The following is a 17,801-nucleotide window of genomic DNA, read 5'->3' on the forward strand; positions in this document are numbered from 1 at the left end:
TACACAATACCAGCTTCACTGAATAGTTCATACAACGATATCCATGCCGTCAATAACCTCAATTATAGCCACGCCATTTGTCCCATGGCACGTATACTCTCACCATAACTTGAAGCCACCAGGCACCTTGTGCTGGAACACTCCGCTTGGGTCATACTTCTTGCTGACCTGACGGAGGAAGTTCAGGCTGTCCGCCCCGTAAGAAGCCAGCGGTAACTGGTGCGGGCCGGCATAGTTCAGATACTCAAACTTCCGCAGAACCCCATTTCGCTCAGCGACCTTCTCAATAGCTGCAAAGGTGTCTCGGCCTTTCTGGTAGATAGAGTCGCTAGAGCTCGAGTTCGGCCAGAGAGCAGAGAAAAGAAGGACTGTTGATGTCAGAGTTAGACTTGCATGTACAAGTATATCATACGAGAAGGTTCTGGGCGGAGCAACTTACCAATACCATTGCCATCCTCGGGGTTCAATCCGAGAACGTTTCCTCCAGTGGCGGCGGAATGTGAAAGCATCACAGATGGGAGGGGCTCAAAGGCAAAGTTCCATGTGACACCACCGGCGGGATTGAAGTTGTACAAGGACCCGTTCAAGGTCTTGAAGATGTCTAGCATCGTCTCGCTCGAGGTCCCGAGCGTAAGCGTAGCGAAGAGCCAGTTCCTATCCACCAAAGTCTGCATTAGGCATATTCGTCCTCTTCATAGAAACGGTACATATATCTTACGGGGGTGTTCAACTTACAGCGGGGGAGTGGGATTCTCCGCAGCCAGCGAAGCCACGCTCGTGATCGAGGAGGTGTTGGAGATGCTCGGCAGAGCCTCGAACCCGCTGTACACCTCCGGATGAAGCACAGGCTTCGTATAATAAGCCGAAGCGCTCACCGACCACGCCTTCGCCGCCGAACTGTACAGCAAACCCGCCTGAAGCGACACATAGGGGTCGAAGTTTGGATCGGCGGCGACGTCGTTGAAAGCGTCGAACACGGCACCGACCTGGGACACATCGTATGAGAAGGTGTTGACCGACATGTTGCCCTGCGGGAACGTCTTCAGCTCATAACGCGTTACGACGCCAAAGTTGTTGCCGCCGCCCTTGAGGGCTCGGTACAGGTCGGGGTGGCTTGTCGCGGAGATGTTTGCGATGGTGCCGTTTGCAAGGACGATCTGGTTGGAGAAGTTAGAATACAGGGGGGATGAAGAGATAGCAAGGAGAGCAATGAAACAACAAGTGTGTACATACCTCGTATCCAACAACACCATCACACGCCCAGCCAACTCGCGGCGAGAAGTGCGAGATGCCACCGCCCAGGAGCAGGCCACCAACACCGACGAGACCGTTCCTCCCACCAGCGGCAGCAAGATTGAAACCGTCTAGATAGCTGTACACATCGTTCCAAACGGCGCCTGCTCCAACAGCAACCGAAGTGCCCTTCTCGCTCAGCGACGTCGCGTTCAGGTGCCCCATGTCAAAGGTCACGCCGCCCTGGATGTTGGCGAAGCCTCCGGCCGGAGTGTGACCGCCTCCTTTCACGGCAAATTGGCATCCTGGTGTCCGTGATGAATTGAGGATTGTCACCGCCTTGCTGATATCCTGTGCGGAACGGGGTCGAACAATGCAGGCCGGGACGAGGGTCGACTCTTGTATAGAGAACCAGTCGTTCGCGGTGAAGGGCGTGGTGGTGACAATGTCGCCCAGCGCGGAGGCGAGACGATCACACTGCGGAGGGTCAGCATCGTGTTTATCAGGATGGTGAGGGTTAGGCTCTTACGCATGTGTCGTATGAAGCCGCTGATGCAGCAGCAGCCGCTACCAACGCGGTGGTCGTGGAACGTTCTGCGAATCTCATGGTGTTTCAGTGTCGACACTCTATACTAGGACTTATACGAGGCCCGTACAAGAAAGAGAGAAACACAATTCTGTTTCCCCCTTTCACGCACACTCTCTGGTCTATATAGCTGTAGAATCCTTCGCGAAACTCGTCATCGCGCTGGAGTGAGCCCGTCATCTTGCGGCCCTAACGCGGTCCCTCGCGCATTGTAGCATGATTTGTAGACAAGGGACATTCGGCCCGTGATGCTGTTTAGCCCGAAAGTAATCGGCCTCTCTCCAGGTTCAGTGGAGTTGACGGGATTACTGGTAACAACTAGTCCCGGGAAACCGGCAAACGGTCGGTGGTACCAATTGATGACCTCCCCGCATCGGCCAAGTTCTTGGTAAGGAGATGGAATCGTAGATGATCATCTTGCCTACTCCATGGTAGTTGTAGATGTGGTTAACTACTAGGTACGAGTGGAGGCTGTGTGTATGTATATTCCCAGGGGCTGTAAAAGCGGCCTATACGCTTTTACGTACTAGATTATTAATTGTATCAATGGGATCCTTCGACGTGTTATATATTATATCATATAGAGTAAATCAGTAGCTTGGAAATGTTTATTTAAACAGCGGGCATGTTTCATGAATGAGATTCAACATACTTATTCTGGTTCTCACTGCAATACTGTTTGGATGCCTGTTCATGGGTGTAAGGAGTTAAAGTGTATTCGCTGGCCGAATATTTTTCCGGCTTCCGGGTTCGCTGGAATCGCGATTGGTGATAGGCAGCAAGTCGCAACATGCTCGACGCGACAAACCTTCACATTTACAACCAAGCTTCTCTTGAATTGGCACCAATGACGGAAATATAGGTCGATTTGCGGTTCCCCAGATAACGCATCGCAATTCCAACAAAAGCGAACGAGTTCAAAGCAAGCAGGGCGAATTCTGGCTTGCAAATACCTTGCATAACTGGGGCGAATCGATAAAGCCACAGGCCACTACAACCATGCCCTTTTCTCTTCGTTAACCATGATTGTTTTCTTCTTCCGCATACCCAAGCAGCGTCGCCTCTCTATGTGTGATGCCCCGTAGATTACTCGGCACTACGTTATTCCTTTCTCACCAAGGTTTATCTCCTACCACATCGACTCCGTAAGCTGTCGCATCGTCGCATCGAAACCGCAGCCACCACATCCCCAGCTCACGCGAGCCCTTCACACGATCTACGCTCTCAAACCCAGGTCCCATCGCTATTTTTACTGTCCCGACTACACCTCTTTGCCGACGAGACGAAAGTAGACACTTGTTCGGCATCATGGATCTCGCTGTGACACTGATCAAGGCCGTCATGCGGGCGTTCTACCCGACGCGAGACATCCTTGTGGTGGACGCACTGATTCTTCATGAAGCGTATGCCTTTTCAGTGGATTATGGGATTTGGTGAAGGGAGAGATGAGCTGAAAAGTTGTGGACAGTCTTCGCGATGACGATCTTGCCTATTTAATGGCCATAAACACAAAGGACTTGCACAAGATATGCGGAAAACTCAGAGAAGACCGCTTCTTAACAGTGTAGGCTTGAAGATCTTAGCCATGCTTTCTTTTCGGACTGGCAGCTTACTCCAATAGTCACACGAGATCCGAATTGCGACCAGGCAATCCGCGACCGAGTAATCGCACATGGTACTACATCAACTACCGACATACCATCGACGCTATCAAGTGGCGGGTTTACAACATAGATAAAGAAGTCCAGGGAACTACTGTGCCAGTAAACGAAAAGAAGGAATACTTTTGCTCGTTCTGTAAGGCGGAATGGACGGCAATGGAAGTTTTGGACAGCGTTGGACCCGAGGGCTTCCTTTGTCACCGATGCCGACGACCTTTGTCATTTGAAGCAGATCGAAATGCCGGCGGGCACGAACAGTCTACCCGACTGAATGACCAATTCAAGTTCATCAGCGAGCTGTTGCCTAAAATCGACGCAGCCCATATTCCGGAATGCGACTTTGATCGGGCCTTGTCAAAGGCTCGGCCGGTGATCCGCGACGCTACACACCAACGCGCAGCTACGATACCCGTTGATGACGCCTCGTCTCGGCCCATGGCAGTTCGAGGCTTGGCCAATACGGGTCCGCAGTCCATTGCCGTCAACATATCCACGTCTGACGGACCGTCGGAGGCTGAGAAGGAGGCCGAGAGACTTCGCAAGGAAAAGATTGCCCAGCAGAATGCGCTCCCATCCTGGATGTCGAACAGTACTATTACAGGAGAGTCGTTTTCTGCAACAGCTGAAGCCAATGCTTTGGGATTGGGTAGAGATGCAGCGGAGCGAAAACTGTCTCAGGGCAAATTGGTCGACAACAATGCCACTACGCAGATTGATGACATTTTCGAAAAGCTCAAAGCAGAGCAAGCTGCCATCTTGGCGCGAGAAGCAGATGCTGAGAGCGAAGGGGAGGACTATGGCTCTGAAGAGGAGGATGACGAATTCGAAGATGTTATGGCCACGGGCAACAACTCTGGTCTGGGCACGCCCGGCATCAAGGCTGAGGCATCAGAAGTTCCATCAGGTGACGTATCTCGAATGGAAGACAGCTCAGATGAGAGGGCGAACAAGCGGGTCAAGGTTGAGCCTGGAGTTAAAAAGGATGACAGCGGCGATGAAGACGAAGACGACGATGAACTCGAGTTTGAGGATGTTTAAAGGCCACGCGTCCAACGGATCTCAAAAGTTTGTGTAATTTTACAAGAGCATTTAGACAGAATAGGGGCAACTCAACCTGGCAGCACGCGGAATGCACAGGAGAGTTTGGAGCTGGCGTTTTTCACATTACCGAGCAGTCCTCGGGCACATGTTGGTTTTATAAAAGACAAGAAGAGAATATTTGACATTTTTGATAAACTTTAGTCGAGAAGCAACAATTGGATTGCTCATCTCCTTTGAAACAATGTGACTGTTGGATGTTGTTACATTATATCACATTATCTGTTGGCTGGATGTTTTTGTCTTTGCCTTTGTCTTTTGCTCTCTTTTGTTTGCTCAGCTAGAAACGGCGACAATAAAAAGAGCGGGGCCGAGTCCTTCCCAGTGCGTCTTGGTGAGCCAATAGGAAGCTTTCAAGCCGGATTCACGCTGTTACAATGACGAAACTACACCCAACACCAGAGTCATTCATTGCAAGAGTTACCCGTGAATAAAAACCCAGGGAATCCTGTGATTCTTCCTTCTCTGTGAATTTTTCAATTTTTCATAAAGAAAAGATAATGGCCCTCCTGTTTGGCTCACACAAGGCCCCGCGCCATGGCTCCTGAGCTGCCTCGCATCTTCTTGCTCCCAACTCACTTACAAGCAGACGAGCTGCGTGAGTTGGAGGCGATAATCCCTACGCTGACGCATGATGTTCACGAGGCCAAAGTTATTCTAGGAAAGATATCTAGACCTGAGCGTGCTCTTTTTGAGCTGAGGCGGCTTAAGCTTGCGACGGAACCGGTGGCTCTGGAGGAAGCTGGAAGAGAAGAAGTTGGTGACAAGCGTGGGCGAAGTGAAGCATCAGAGGTTCCGTCTAAGCGCCGGAGGCTATCGAGATCAGAGAGTACAGAAATCCGAGAGGAAGAGAATCCTAGTGGCATTTGGAATTTGTTGAGAGGTCCAGGGGATATCGTTTTGGTGCTTAAACTGGCTTGGCTTTTCGATTGCCTCGAACAAGATGTCGCACCGCCCGCTGATGACTATTTGCTTTATCGAGGGCGCAAACTCGCATCTCCGTCTTTACAGAGTTCAAATATTGCAACTCATCCGTTAAAGAAGGAGAATGAAGCAGCCAAATCAGCCGCAGCAGTGCTCGCCCGAGCCATGGAGGACCGGCAAAGCGTCATCGACAGTCCACATTCGAAGCGGACAACAAGACCAGGAACTGGCTCCTCAAACGCCTCCGACGGGCGATCGCATGCTGAACCGCCGAAGCTGTACCACGAGACGACCTCTGAGCACGATGTTCCTCTGCCGCCAATTCCCGACTTTCTTCATACCACGTATTCGTGTCAAAGACCATCTCTTGTAGACCCGCCGAATGCTGCATTTATCGCGGAACTCAAGGCTATTCGTACACTGCGGCTTCTACGAGGAGATCAGGTGGGTGTTAGGGCCTACTCTACTTCGATAGCCTCCCTTGCTGCATATCCATATGCTTTACAGCGACCACAGGGTAAGTTGACTTGTATCCAGTTCCCTTCTCTTCATATGCTAATATTGCCCAATAGAAATTGAAAGGTTGCCAGGATGTGGTCCCAAGATTGCAAAGCTATATCAACAATGGACGAGTAATGGCTGTACCGATGAGACTAGCACGGCTAAAACAGACACTGAGCTCATCGTACTGAAGACGTTTTACGATATTTGGGGAGTGGGAGATATCACTGCTCGTCAATTCTTTAAGAAGGGTATGTTTGCCGTACTTGTACTTGGTCACTGAACGATTACCTCCTGGATGCTAACAAACTGCTTTCTTCTCGTGCTACTAGGCTGGCGAGATCTTGATGATATTGTAGAGCATGGCTGGAATTCACTGAGTCGGGTGCAGCAAATTGGTGTAAAATTCTACGACGAGTTCCAGCTCAAGATCCCACGGCAAGAGACAGAGGCCATTGCCAGTGTCATACTCGCCCATGCACACCGAGTCGACCCAGGTTTCCAAATGGCCATTGTGGGCAGTTATCGACGAGGCAAACCTACAAGTGGCGACGTTGATGTGGTCTTGAGCCATCCCGATGAAACTCAAACACTCGACATCATTGAGAAGCTTGTTACTAGCTTAGAAAAGAGCAGCTTCATTACGCACACCTTGAGCGTATGGACAAAGAATAGCGAGCGCGGACAGGCTCCCGTGGCGTGGAAAGGCGAGGGTCGCCCTGCAGGATCAGGATTCGATACGCTAGACAAGGCCATGGTGGTTTGGCAGAACCCCGAGGATCACAATGGTCCGCACCGAAGAGTCGACATCATCATCAGCCCTTGGAAGACGGCTGGGTGCGCAATCCTTGGATGGAGCGGAGAAACAACATTCCAGCGGGATCTTCGACGCTACTGCAAGGCAAAGATGGGATTCAAGTTTGATAGCAGCGGTGTTCGGAATAGGGCAGACGGGTCGTGGGTGGATCTCGAGAGTTCCGAGCGAGGCCCGGCCCCGGACATGGAAACGGCAGAGAGGCGTGTGTTTGAGGGGCTTGATCTGGAATGGCGACCTCCGACAGAGAGGTGTACGGGGTGAAGAATATTTTCTGCATGGAGACTAAGTGATTCTGTAGATGGCGTTCTTGTTGTTGTTGGTGTTAGTTGGCATCTCGATATCACACGTTTAAACTACACACACGCCCTACCATTGGAAACTCTTCCGCCTTGCAGCCCCATCGAAAGGAATATTATGCTCTTTTTTTTTTTTTTTTTTTGCATCACATGTACTGCAGGAGATTGGAAATAACCGTTCCTTCATCAAACTAAAGCCAATGGATTCACTTGAATCAAGCAAGGAACGGGGAGCTGAAGCGGACTTTTAGTGTTGAGCTGCGGACTTTACGCGGGACCGGCCTGACTCCAAGCGCGAGACATGCAAGCCAAGCGACGAGATGACGCAGACGTGGGTTCCTTTGCGAGCCTTTAATGATACAGCGTATTTGTGAGGATTTGGTTCGCATGTAATACGCAATATATTTTGATTGTATAGTAATGGAAGTTGTGTTAGGCAACAAACGGGCTGCGTGGTGGTGATGGTGGTTTGTGGCTGGGGTGAGATGAAAAGCCGCAAGCGAAGATCCGAGTGGCGCTCGGGAGAGGGTCGATACGGACCGTCGGCGGATGTTGCAGCGCCGGGGGTGAGGCGAGGCGAGGGCGAAGGAATCGAGGCAAAGGGCGCGGAAATGGACGGACGGTGAGGAATTGGTGTATTTTTCGATGCACAGCGGCATTGATGTATAATTTTGTGTTGTGCGTGTGTGTACGATGTTGGAATAGTTGGCTGGTGATGGCTTATACTCTGGGAGAAGTGAAGTAATAGTAGCGATGTTCCATTGTCTTACACCTATTTTCTGACTTATACAGGAACAACTATTTTGTTACTGCATCAATCACCCGCAACTAACCTATACATGTGCCAATTACGTGTATTCCGGCAAACTAACACCTATACCATTGATAATATCTTGCTACCTATTCGACATAGCATACTGCTCCTAACACCGGCAATGGATCGTCCTCGTCCTCGTCCCCGTACCTGAATTTTTATCTCCGCAGGGAAAATCCCACACGGCTGCCGTGTTATCCATAAAATAACAAAAAACCCTCCCAAAACGGCATTCGGAATTCCCCATCTTCCGCAAGGTCTTTTAGTCGGGAACTAAGAAAAAAAAAAAAACATTGAAAAAATAAGAACACGTTACAGCGAAGCGGTGCGGCAGTGGGGGTGGGTTTGCCTCTTCTCTCTCTTCTATTCTTTTCTCTTATGTTCCTCTCTCTCTATGTAACTGTACTCCGAACTCTAGTGCAATACGCCCACCCTCCCCTTGCTATTGGATGTCTCAGCTACTGTATCAAAACGGCCCATCGCACTCCGTTCTCCGTTGGGCTGGAGAAGCGAAGGGAAGATGGGGGTCCAAGTTTCTTTAGGCCATAGATGCTAAACTGGGGACTTTGGACACTAGCACTGGAAATAGTATGTTGATGCTCCGTTATGGAGAGTTCAGGGGGGGCGGGACAATCAGACGCTTAAATTGACAACTGTGCCCACTGCCATTTTTCGAATGTTGTCAACCTCGAACAAGACGTGTATACAATACTATTCACTAGCAATTCAAATTGTTTTCTCTAACTCATTTTTATTGTAATCGTTTCTGTGTATAATCATTCAAAATGGCCATCACTCTGACCCTCCCCGACGCATACGGGTAAGTCTCATCTCACACGCCAATGAAACACCAACAAAAATCATCACCACCTACCATGAAAAAATAAAGAGAAAAACGCAAATATCTAATATATACACTGCAGCTTCGTCCTGGCCGCCGCCACGTCCACCTTCTTCGTCAACATCCTGCACATGGCCCGCACAGGCAAGTTCCGCAAGGAGAGCAAAATCGCCTACCCCAACTGCTACGCCACCCACGAGCAGGCCGAAAAGGATCCTGCTGCGTACAAGTTTAACTGCGGTATGTACATTTACAGAAAAGAAGAAGCGGAATTTTAGTCCTTTTTGCTCCTAATTATTTCACCACTCATTCCCATCTTACTGCGTTGTCCTATATATCACTCAATGGGCTCAATTCAACCATCATCGAAAATCCCTTCAAAAACTTCAAAAACTCCCATGAAAACTAACTCCTCCTCAGCTCAACGTGCCCACGCCAACTTCATCGAGAACCAGCCCTCAGCCCTCGGCGCCCTCTTCATCGCCGGCCTCCAATTCCCCGTCGCCGCCGCCATCCTCGGCGCGAGCTGGTCTTTCGGTCGTACCCTCTACCTCTACGGCTACACTAGCGGCTCTGGACCCAAGGGCCGAACCTTGTAAGTGAAAATTAACAAAAGCTGAAAACATATCGTCTTCTTTTCAACTAACGTCGTTCAAGTGGTGCTTATTTCGCGGGAGCGGCAGACTTTGCTCTCAAGTTCATGGCCGCTTATACCTCCATCATCTTTATCTTGGACAACTAAATCACTCCTCTCCATCATGTGTAGATAGCAAAATTTTGTTCAATTAATGGTTATTTCTTTTCCTCATCGCCGGACACGCTGGGGGAAACAAACGCTTTTCGCCCATCTTCCCCGTGGCGCTCGTCGTAATGAAGCTTCTCGTTCCTCGCCTACCCTAAAACTGCTTTGCCTCGATTCACGATCGCTGTTTTTCTCGTAGACGATTGGGGCGCGCGTGTGCTTCGTTTGTGTGTTTGTGTGAAAGTAAATGTGCCCACATTCCATCTTCTGTGAGCCGGACGGTTTCCCCCCGTCATGTGCCAATTAATTATTATACAGGATATCAAAATGCGCAAAGAAAAGTGTAAAAAGGCGATGGAAGCAAAAAGGAAGAAGAAACAAAGTCACCTAAAAAGACGTCTCATCTTGTCCATCTCCCGCAAGATGCTATCTTCGCAATCTGCGTCGCCGAAGCTCTGCAAATGTTTCTTGGGTTTCGTCGAATTCCAGATTCACAATCTCCTCCATGTTCCCAATCGTCTTCTCAATGCCGTTGTTCCCCAGGAGATAGTCCCCAAAGTACTTCATGGCGTCAAACACTTCCTCTCCCGTCGGAACAATGTACTCCTTGGGGAGGAGGAAGCCATAGCTCCCCGTGTCTCGAAGCTTGATCTGGTAGCTAAAGTGCGCGCCCAGCTCGTGGTAGAACCAATCGATAGCGGACCCGCCGCCTGATTCGATGCGAGGCCAGACTGGGTGACGGGCGCCAGCGTCCGTGGAAGCAACGGCACCCTCGCAGGCAGAGGTGACCGAGTACGACTCTCCGTTAGACAAGCGAATCGCCTTGGCAATCCCCATGGCCAGCTCCTCCAGATTTTCGAGATTGGGAGGCTCGGTGGAGCAAGTATATGAGTATGGGAAGAGAACTTGCTGCGAATACGAGTGGAGGTCCAGCAGTCCGACGAATTTGACATTGTGCTCCGTCTCGTTTCTGGCCCACTGGGCAAGCACGTCGGCTTCGGTGGCCTGGAAAGGTTTATCTCCGCCGTAGCTCTCCGAGCACGGGTCGCTTTGGGTCTCTGCATGGTTCCAACCGAAGCCAAAAGCATGGTCCAGGTCCATGCCGCGACAGAAGCGCAGATTTGTCTGCTGTCGGTTCTTGCGCCATAGACGGTCGACCTCCCAGCTGTACTCAACTCCGTCGGGGTTGACTACCGGAATGAAAACCACGTCAAAGTGACTTAGAAACTTGGTAATCATTGGCTCTTTGCCAAACGATGTGATGAATGACCAAGCCACGTAGTTGACAGTGCTCGTTGAAATCCACTCTCGAGCGTGGAGACCACCGGTAACGACAATCATCTTTCGCGGCTTGCTGGGGTCGGCAAGCTCTGGGACACCGACGCGGAGGGCAGGAATGTCTCGCCCTTCAAACGATTTTCCGATCGATATAAACCTGACATATGATGGAAACATGGCTTCCAGCAGGCGCATCCAGCGGACGATGACGGGCAATGGCTGGTAGTCCTGGAAGAAGAGATTATCAACAGATCGCAGTGGCTCCGACAGCGCCCAACTAATTCCCTCTGGAGCTAAGGTGCTGCTCTTAGCTGATGGCATTTGCTGGTACACTGCAGCAGCCAGATCCGGTATCAGGGTTGATTGCGATGCCCGGAGGGACGGAGGCAGAAGACTGAGCAGCGGCTGCACTTCCTTGGCATGGAGCCGGATATCGACAAACTCAGTGGTAAAAGCCCACACATCGAGGAAAAGCTGGGCGGCAGCTTCGGCGAGGGCGGCTTCATCGGCGGTAGTGGTGACGTTAAATCGCAAGACCAGCTCGTTGGCGTATCGCGAGTGAGAGTATCTGGGCGCAGCGGGGGCGGCCTTGGAGGGATGGCGGCCAAAGATGAGCTCAATAGCGCCATCGCGCAGCTTGGTGAGGAAGGGAAACAGGTCGTTGCGATTGCTCTGAGAGTGGCTCTGAGAGTGCGAGGGCATTCCCGAATGCCCAATGCCAGCGCCGTGGGCTGGGCCGAGGAGGACCAACGAGGCCACCAAGGCCGCGACCGTTGGCTTCATCTCGGCTTTGGTGAGCGACTCGGCTCGGTGGGGTCAATGAAATGATGGCGATCAAATAAAAAATAATTGGATATCAAAAGGGAAGCAGAATATTTAATTATCACAGTACATGGCGCTGGTTGGAGGATGAGGATGAGGATGAGGCGACTCTTGTCGAGGTACCTGAGGCTAGCAGATGGAAGCGGTTGAAAAAGTCAAACATCAAGGTCATTAAACGTGGTGGTGACAGAAGCTTGATGGGGCGAAGGCTATGCTCCAGGCATTGACATTGGCAACCTGGCGCTGTTACGAGCAAGTCAGTCGCATTAACAGCGGGCGGCTACCGCTAAGGCGCCAACTGGACATGGAACATGGAGCCCCCGGAGAATATACGGAGTAGCGGGGACCGGATCCCGTTGTAGACGTGCTGCACGCAGTGGTGCACAGCTACCGGGAGCAGCGCTGCCCCGTAGGTACTGGGTACTTGATGGCGGGGCTGTGCCGGAACGTACTTGGCAGGATACAGAGCAGCAGAGGGCTGTAGCTTATTCTGCCTTACTCGTACAGGTACGGATTCTATTGGGTAGCAGGTACACGTACATGTGTGCAGAGGCTTTTGCACAGACAAGACAAGCCCGCTGGTTCCGGGGGGTCGCATGCATGAAAAAGACATGGATTGAAGCAGCGAGGCCTCGTAATGATAATTTGAATCAATCCCTCGAGGCAGGATTACTGCTTGTATACCTACTCCATAAGGTATACAGTACGTAGCAAAACCTCAATGTCAATGACAATGGAGCACGAGGTTTTCCCTCCGAGCGGGCTGCGCAAAACTTAGTTCCAGGCCGTAGCGTCCGTCTGGCTGCTGTCATGCCCGCCACACAACCTGTCAGCAGCAACCGTGGCACTCGGACATAAAAAAGATCAGATCACTGCAGAAGTGAGCACTGGAGCTTCTATTTTAGCAGCCAGAAATGGTGCAACAGGCACTGTAAGCACATCCATAATATTCTGCAAGTGTTCTGGACGTGCGGATCCACAGACAGGCGGCATCAGCCTCACGCTTGTATCGTCAGGTAGCAGCGCTCGCTCGTTTTGGGGCCAATTGACGAGAGCGGTACCGAGTACACGCGCGTACATTTTTAGCTCCAGAGCCCCTTCACCCAAGGCCAACCTGAAGCCAACCCCCATGTAATCTGTAATCTCTACCTACCTGTGGTCTAGCACCTCCAGAATGGCGTCGATATTGTGCTGATTGCCAAACCCCCTCCCCTGGGCCCTTTTTCGTCTTGTCTTGTCGTGTCATCTCATCTCCCGCCGGCTGCACCTGTGCGTCTTGTCTGTCTGTGCAGACTTCGTCTCGACCCTCTGCCGCTCCCTCGCTCAATGCCCCTTCTCGACGCGCCTGGCGCATCCAGCTAGCTAGCCCTCAATCTCAACAACCTTGGACGGAACCTTGGTCACACATTCGTACGGCCGCACCGGGAGCCTCCAGCGGCGGCAGACCATGACCATCGGCCATCATGCCTTTTCTACGCCGCCGCGGCAACATGGCCAGTGAGACCGACATGCGCCGCCTCACCACTGCCTTTGCGCCGGCCTCTGACGACGTCCCCGAACTGCCGCCGCCCCAGCCCGAAGACGAGGCTGCTATGCCTCTCTCACGACCGCAGAGCCGAGAGTCTGGCTCGTCGCTCGACCGCCCGACCACTCCGCCCGTCCAGCAGCAGTCCAACAAGCACCGCCGCTTTTCCGTCCTCCGCTTTCGAAATGCCTCCGACTCGCAGCTGTCTCTCCGGGTCAAGCAGGCGGCCGAGAAGCCTCCTCCTGTCCCTCGACGTAAACCAACCCCCCCGTCCCATCCCGTCCCCTCCATCTCCCCCTCCACCTTCCCCCCTCAATTTCAAATTCAGATCAAGGTTTTAGATCTATAGATACATCTCCATATCTGTCTATTTCTAGATCCAGATCCGAGATTGAAACCCCACGCCCTCCCTGGTATGGTCATTCGAGACATCATGGCGACTGACTCTTCCCATTCTTGCTCCTCTAGCTCCTGCCATCATCACCACCGCTCCCACCATGCCCATGGAAGCCAACAACCTGAAGAAGTCATCCTCCCGCCTAGGACTGGCCTCAATGCTGCGACGATCCACCGACATCCCTCGTAACGATCCTCTATCTAACCATCACCGCGAACCCATGCCTAGAAAGTCCATGAACGAACAAGGACGGCCTTCGCTGAGCGTCACAGACGATCACGAGTCTCAATCGCCGCGGCCCTCGACCCAGACAACTGTTGATTCCACCGGTACCGGACTCAACATCGCACCTCGACCATCCGAGTCCTCAAGATCAGATGTTAGCTCCACTGATCGAGTGTCTCACACCAGCTTCAGTTCTACTCCTAAAAAATCCGCATCATCTACATCCTTCTTCAAGCTGCGCAGAAATAAGCGGCCGCCGGAGCCGCTATTTCCCTTTGCACACCTTCAGCAAAAGGGCACTCCGGCAGACGGATCCTCGACCACATCTCTGGGAGTCGAGGCGACACCACGTCCAGCTTCAGCCCAGAGTGCCAGCGTTCAACCAGCCGAGAATGAACACGGCCCTCACCTAAACCCGGCCATCGCTCTCTTCAACGCAAACGGCGGCCCTCGCTCCGACCAGTCCTCTCCAAATAGGTCTACCTTGCTGCGTGGGAGATCGTCCACGTTAAGTTCCATAGGTAGAGACTCCAACGACGAACATCTCGGCCCGCCCCTCAATACGCGGACATCCACCTCCATCGGCCGCAAGAGCTTCGGCGATCTCCTTGGCCTGACTCGCCTCCGTCAGAACTCCGACCTTAGCCGGCAGGGCTCCTTCACACCAGCCACGCCGGGATCCGTTGCCTCCAAGAGCAACTCACTCCAGCTGCCGAGGGATTCCATAGTTCTCCCAGAGCGCTTTGAGGATGAATCTCCTGCCAAGTATATTGCTCGCATAGAAGGCATGGTCAGCCGGGGTGTCGTGGCTGCCGCGCTATCCAAAGGGACTGATGCCTTTTCAACAGGCGCTTTAAGAAGCTTCATGAGAACCTTTAACTTTTTCGGAGATCCTATGGACATGGCCATCCGCAAGCTCCTAATGGAGGCTGAGCTTCCAAAAGAAACACAGCAGATAGACAGATGTCTACAGGCATTTGCTAACCGCTACCACGAGTGCAACCCTGGCATTTACTCCTCGCCCGACCAAGCATACTTTATTGCCTTCTCTCTCCTCATCCTCCATACCGACGTTTTCAATAAGAACAACAAGCACAAGATGCAAAAGACTGATTACCTCAAGAATACCCGCGGAGAGGGCATCTTTGATGAGATTCTCGAATGTTTCTATGACAACATTTGTTATACCCCCTTCATCCACGTCGAAGATGACCTTGACATTAACAGCGAGCGCCACGGCGGCAGCATCAAGTCGAAGCGGAAGATCCTCCCTCCCCCTCCTGGCGACCCTGCCAAGCGAGCTGCGAAGGAGCCGCTTGATCCTTACACTCTCATCATTGACGGGAACCTGGACGTCCTGCGACCGAACCTGAAGTCAACTATTCCCCTGGAGGACCAGTATCATTATCTTGGCACGGGGCAATCCCTCAATCTGAAGGACCTACAAAAGACTTTCTTTAGAACCGGCGTCTTACAGATTGTCTCTGCAAGGTCTCGACCAGATGCATTCATGTCTGATAAGCCCCTGAACAATCCAGATGACGCACCCGGCATTGTTGACATCAAAATCACAAAAGTCGGTCTCTTGTGGAGGAAAGAAGCCAAAAAGAGGAAGACACGGTCTCCGTGGCAGGAATGGGGAGCTATCCTGACAGGCGCCCAGCTCTACTTCTTCCGCAATACTAGCTGGGTCAAGAATCTCATGCATCAGTACGACAGCCATATTAAGGCCGGCCACGATGGGATACCCATTACTTTTAAACCCCCCCTGGAAGAATTCAAGCCAGATGCTCTCATGTCTACTAAGGGTGCCGTAGCTCTGCTGGACACATCCTACAAAAAGCACAAGAACGCCTTCATCTACGTCAGGCAGGGAGGCTTGGACGAGGTTCTCTTGGCCGACGATGAGGATGAGCTCAACGACTGGTTGGCAAAACTCAACTATGCCGCTGCCTTTAGGACATCCGGCGTCAAGATGCGCGGCGTTGCTGGAGGCACCTATGACGGCCACAGCCGTCGAGCTTTCAGGAGGCTTGACAGCTCTGATGCCACGCAAACTGTCGAGACACCAACTGGCCTTGTATCGATCGCAAGGAGCCGCATCGACCACAAGATGGCTGAGGATATTCAGCTGGCGAGACGAGAGTTTATGCAGGAGAAGATTGCCGAGGCGGATCGCAAAATAGAGGATTCCAAAAAGGCTCTGGAAGAACAGTTGAGAAATGCCCGTCACCTTCAGATACTTGCACCTGTTCAGCCCAGGACGAGAGAGCAACTTCTCTTGGCCGCGGCTCGCATGTCCGCGCAACTTAGGTGGGCGCGAATGGAGATTTGGAAGGAGAAGTGTCATCGTGATATCCTGGCTCTAGACCTAGAGGAGGAGGGAGAGATGGTTGAGGGCAAGGTCTCGACTGACATTCGGCCCTCGGTCGAAGAGCGGCGCGTGTCTTCAGCACCGCATCCATCAACAGTTGCAGCCAAGCGCCCCGAATCTCAGTCCAAGGCAATGTCTGAGAAGCTTCCTCAGTCGCCTCTTGTAGAAGCACACCCTGAGTTCTTCTCGGACAAGAATGACTTTAACTTGGAGCTGCAGGATCCGGCGAGACCATCATCTCCACCGGCGACGCGGCCAACGAGCGCAGTGCTGTCTCAGCTTGAAGTGCAAGAAACACCCAAGGTGGACGTTGGAAGTCTCAGGCATGGCTCGGTTTCAAGCATCGCCCCCTCTCCTGTGCAACCGACGCAAAGCAAGCAGCAGTCGCTCGAGCCACACGAAGAGGGTGATGCAACTTCTGTCAAGTCGAATCACACACACGACGAAGTAGATGCTGAGGAGAGACAGTTCCTGAAACAGGCTGGCCTGTTGGAAGGAAGAGTAGGCAGGGATCCGTCGGACAAGTCCATCACGTCCACGGCTGGAGAAGCTGGCGAGTCGGGCACTCCATTCGAGAGAAGCAAGATCCGACGCAGTCTCCAACGTACCCTTCGGGAGAGTGCTGGTCATCTCTCCCATCATCGCAGCAGAAGGGGCAGGGAGGCGGGCCCGGCTGCATCGTCAGAGGACAATGTCCGCGACAGTATGCTGGCACGAGGAACGGGAAGTTTTGTTGTCCACGGAAAGAAGGCTTCTGTCATCCAACTGGGATCAGAGCTGCAAGTCCTGAACAACGAGGAGCAGATTCTCGCTCGAAAGCAGCAGCAGCAGAGCTACCGGCAGTCAACCGACATTCCGGCTTCTCCCATCCTAAGCGAGGAGCAAGATGACGACTTTTACTCCGTGCCTGAAACTCCATTGGAGCAAAGCGTGTCGCGTGACCGGAGGGGATCCGCCGCGAGCGCCAGCACGGCCACGGCGAGAAGTTTTCGCGAGCTTCACCGGAAGTACTCGGCAGCGCGGAGCGTGTCCGCAGCCGGAAGGCTGGCTATTCCTTCAGATGCGGAAAGCGAGGCGGCGGTGAGCTTCTCTGACGGTCGAAGATCGCCTTTGCCCCCTATGGAAACAGAGGAAGATGATGCAGGCGTAGCAGCACCCCCCGAGTCGGTTGTAGACGAGGATGAAGATACCACACTGGAACTGGAAGAGAATGAAGGAGTAGAGCACAAGCCGGAAACCCCGGCACCGGGCCAAGAATCGGCCAACGAAAAAGCCGAGGAGGCAGAGGCGTCATCAACACACGACTCCGAATCGCTGCCCAACCCTCCGCTTCAGGCGGTCAATGCATGAACTTGAAACTTGGAAGTGATAGAAAGAACACGATGGTCAGAAATTCTTTGTTTTAGAGGGTGCGAAATATGTATGTCTATTTAGCGAGTATTGCAGGAAACGGGTTGTGTGAATGGCGAACCAAAAAAAAAGGAGGTTTTTACATTTGACCATGATGGGGGCTGGTACTGGTAAACCAACCACCAGCGTCTTTTTTCTTCTCTTTTTCTTCCTTGTGTGTGTTTCATTATTCATTCTTGTCTCATTTGCATTACCCGTTTGATAAGGGGGGAATAACAGCAACAATACGCGTACTAACTTGTCACACTCATTTTTTC

The 17,801-nt window shown here is 52.2% G+C and overlaps 6 protein-coding genes across 6 annotated transcripts; 4 read left to right on the plus strand and 2 right to left on the minus strand.

Moving 5' to 3' along the window:
• Positions 1–99: 99 nt before the first annotated feature.
• T069G_09773 (FAD binding domain-containing protein) lies at positions 100–1,840 on the minus strand (the record flags this gene model as incomplete). The annotated part of the gene is made up of 6 exons (XM_056176983.1): positions 100–368; positions 440–654; positions 736–830; positions 876–1,157; positions 1,234–1,710; positions 1,763–1,840. The coding sequence occupies 6 exons, from the start codon at positions 1,838–1,840 to the stop codon at positions 100–102; spliced, it is 1,416 nt and encodes a 471-aa protein (XP_056025461.1).
• Positions 1,841–3,127: 1,287 nt separating this feature from the next.
• Positions 3,128–4,518, plus strand: T069G_09774 (TFIIE alpha subunit domain-containing protein; the record flags this gene model as incomplete). Its single annotated transcript, XM_056176984.1, has 4 exons — positions 3,128–3,222; positions 3,288–3,383; positions 3,441–3,561; positions 3,622–4,518. The coding sequence occupies 4 exons, from the start codon at positions 3,128–3,130 to the stop codon at positions 4,516–4,518; spliced, it is 1,209 nt and encodes a 402-aa protein (XP_056025462.1).
• Positions 4,519–5,115: 597 nt separating this feature from the next.
• Positions 5,116–7,081, plus strand: T069G_09775 (DNA polymerase beta palm domain-containing protein; the record flags this gene model as incomplete). Its single annotated transcript, XM_056176985.1, has 4 exons — positions 5,116–5,571; positions 5,620–6,019; positions 6,075–6,254; positions 6,336–7,081. The coding sequence occupies 4 exons, from the start codon at positions 5,116–5,118 to the stop codon at positions 7,079–7,081; spliced, it is 1,782 nt and encodes a 593-aa protein (XP_056025463.1).
• Positions 7,082–8,715: 1,634 nt separating this feature from the next.
• Positions 8,716–9,513, plus strand: T069G_09776 (MAPEG family domain-containing protein; the record flags this gene model as incomplete). Its single annotated transcript, XM_056176986.1, has 4 exons — positions 8,716–8,750; positions 8,854–9,011; positions 9,192–9,366; positions 9,429–9,513. The coding sequence occupies 4 exons, from the start codon at positions 8,716–8,718 to the stop codon at positions 9,511–9,513; spliced, it is 453 nt and encodes a 150-aa protein (XP_056025464.1).
• Positions 9,514–9,939: 426 nt separating this feature from the next.
• On the minus strand, positions 9,940–11,574 carry T069G_09777 (zinc carboxypeptidase domain-containing protein; the record flags this gene model as incomplete). Its single annotated transcript, XM_056176987.1, has 1 exon — positions 9,940–11,574. One exon carries the CDS (start codon positions 11,572–11,574, stop codon positions 9,940–9,942), a length of 1,635 nt encoding a protein of 544 aa, XP_056025465.1.
• A 1,502-nt stretch (positions 11,575–13,076) lies between these two features.
• Positions 13,077–17,484, plus strand: T069G_09778 (sec7 domain-containing protein; the record flags this gene model as incomplete). Its single annotated transcript, XM_056176988.1, has 4 exons — positions 13,077–13,392; positions 13,607–16,159; positions 16,214–16,296; positions 16,354–17,484. The coding sequence occupies 4 exons, from the start codon at positions 13,077–13,079 to the stop codon at positions 17,482–17,484; spliced, it is 4,083 nt and encodes a 1,360-aa protein (XP_056025466.1).
• Positions 17,485–17,801: the final 317 nt, after the last annotated feature.

Source organism: Trichoderma breve, chromosome 6, assembly GCF_028502605.1.
Source record: "Trichoderma breve strain T069 chromosome 6, whole genome shotgun sequence".
In the NCBI taxonomy this organism is placed as follows: Eukaryota; Fungi; Ascomycota; class Sordariomycetes; order Hypocreales; family Hypocreaceae; genus Trichoderma; species Trichoderma breve.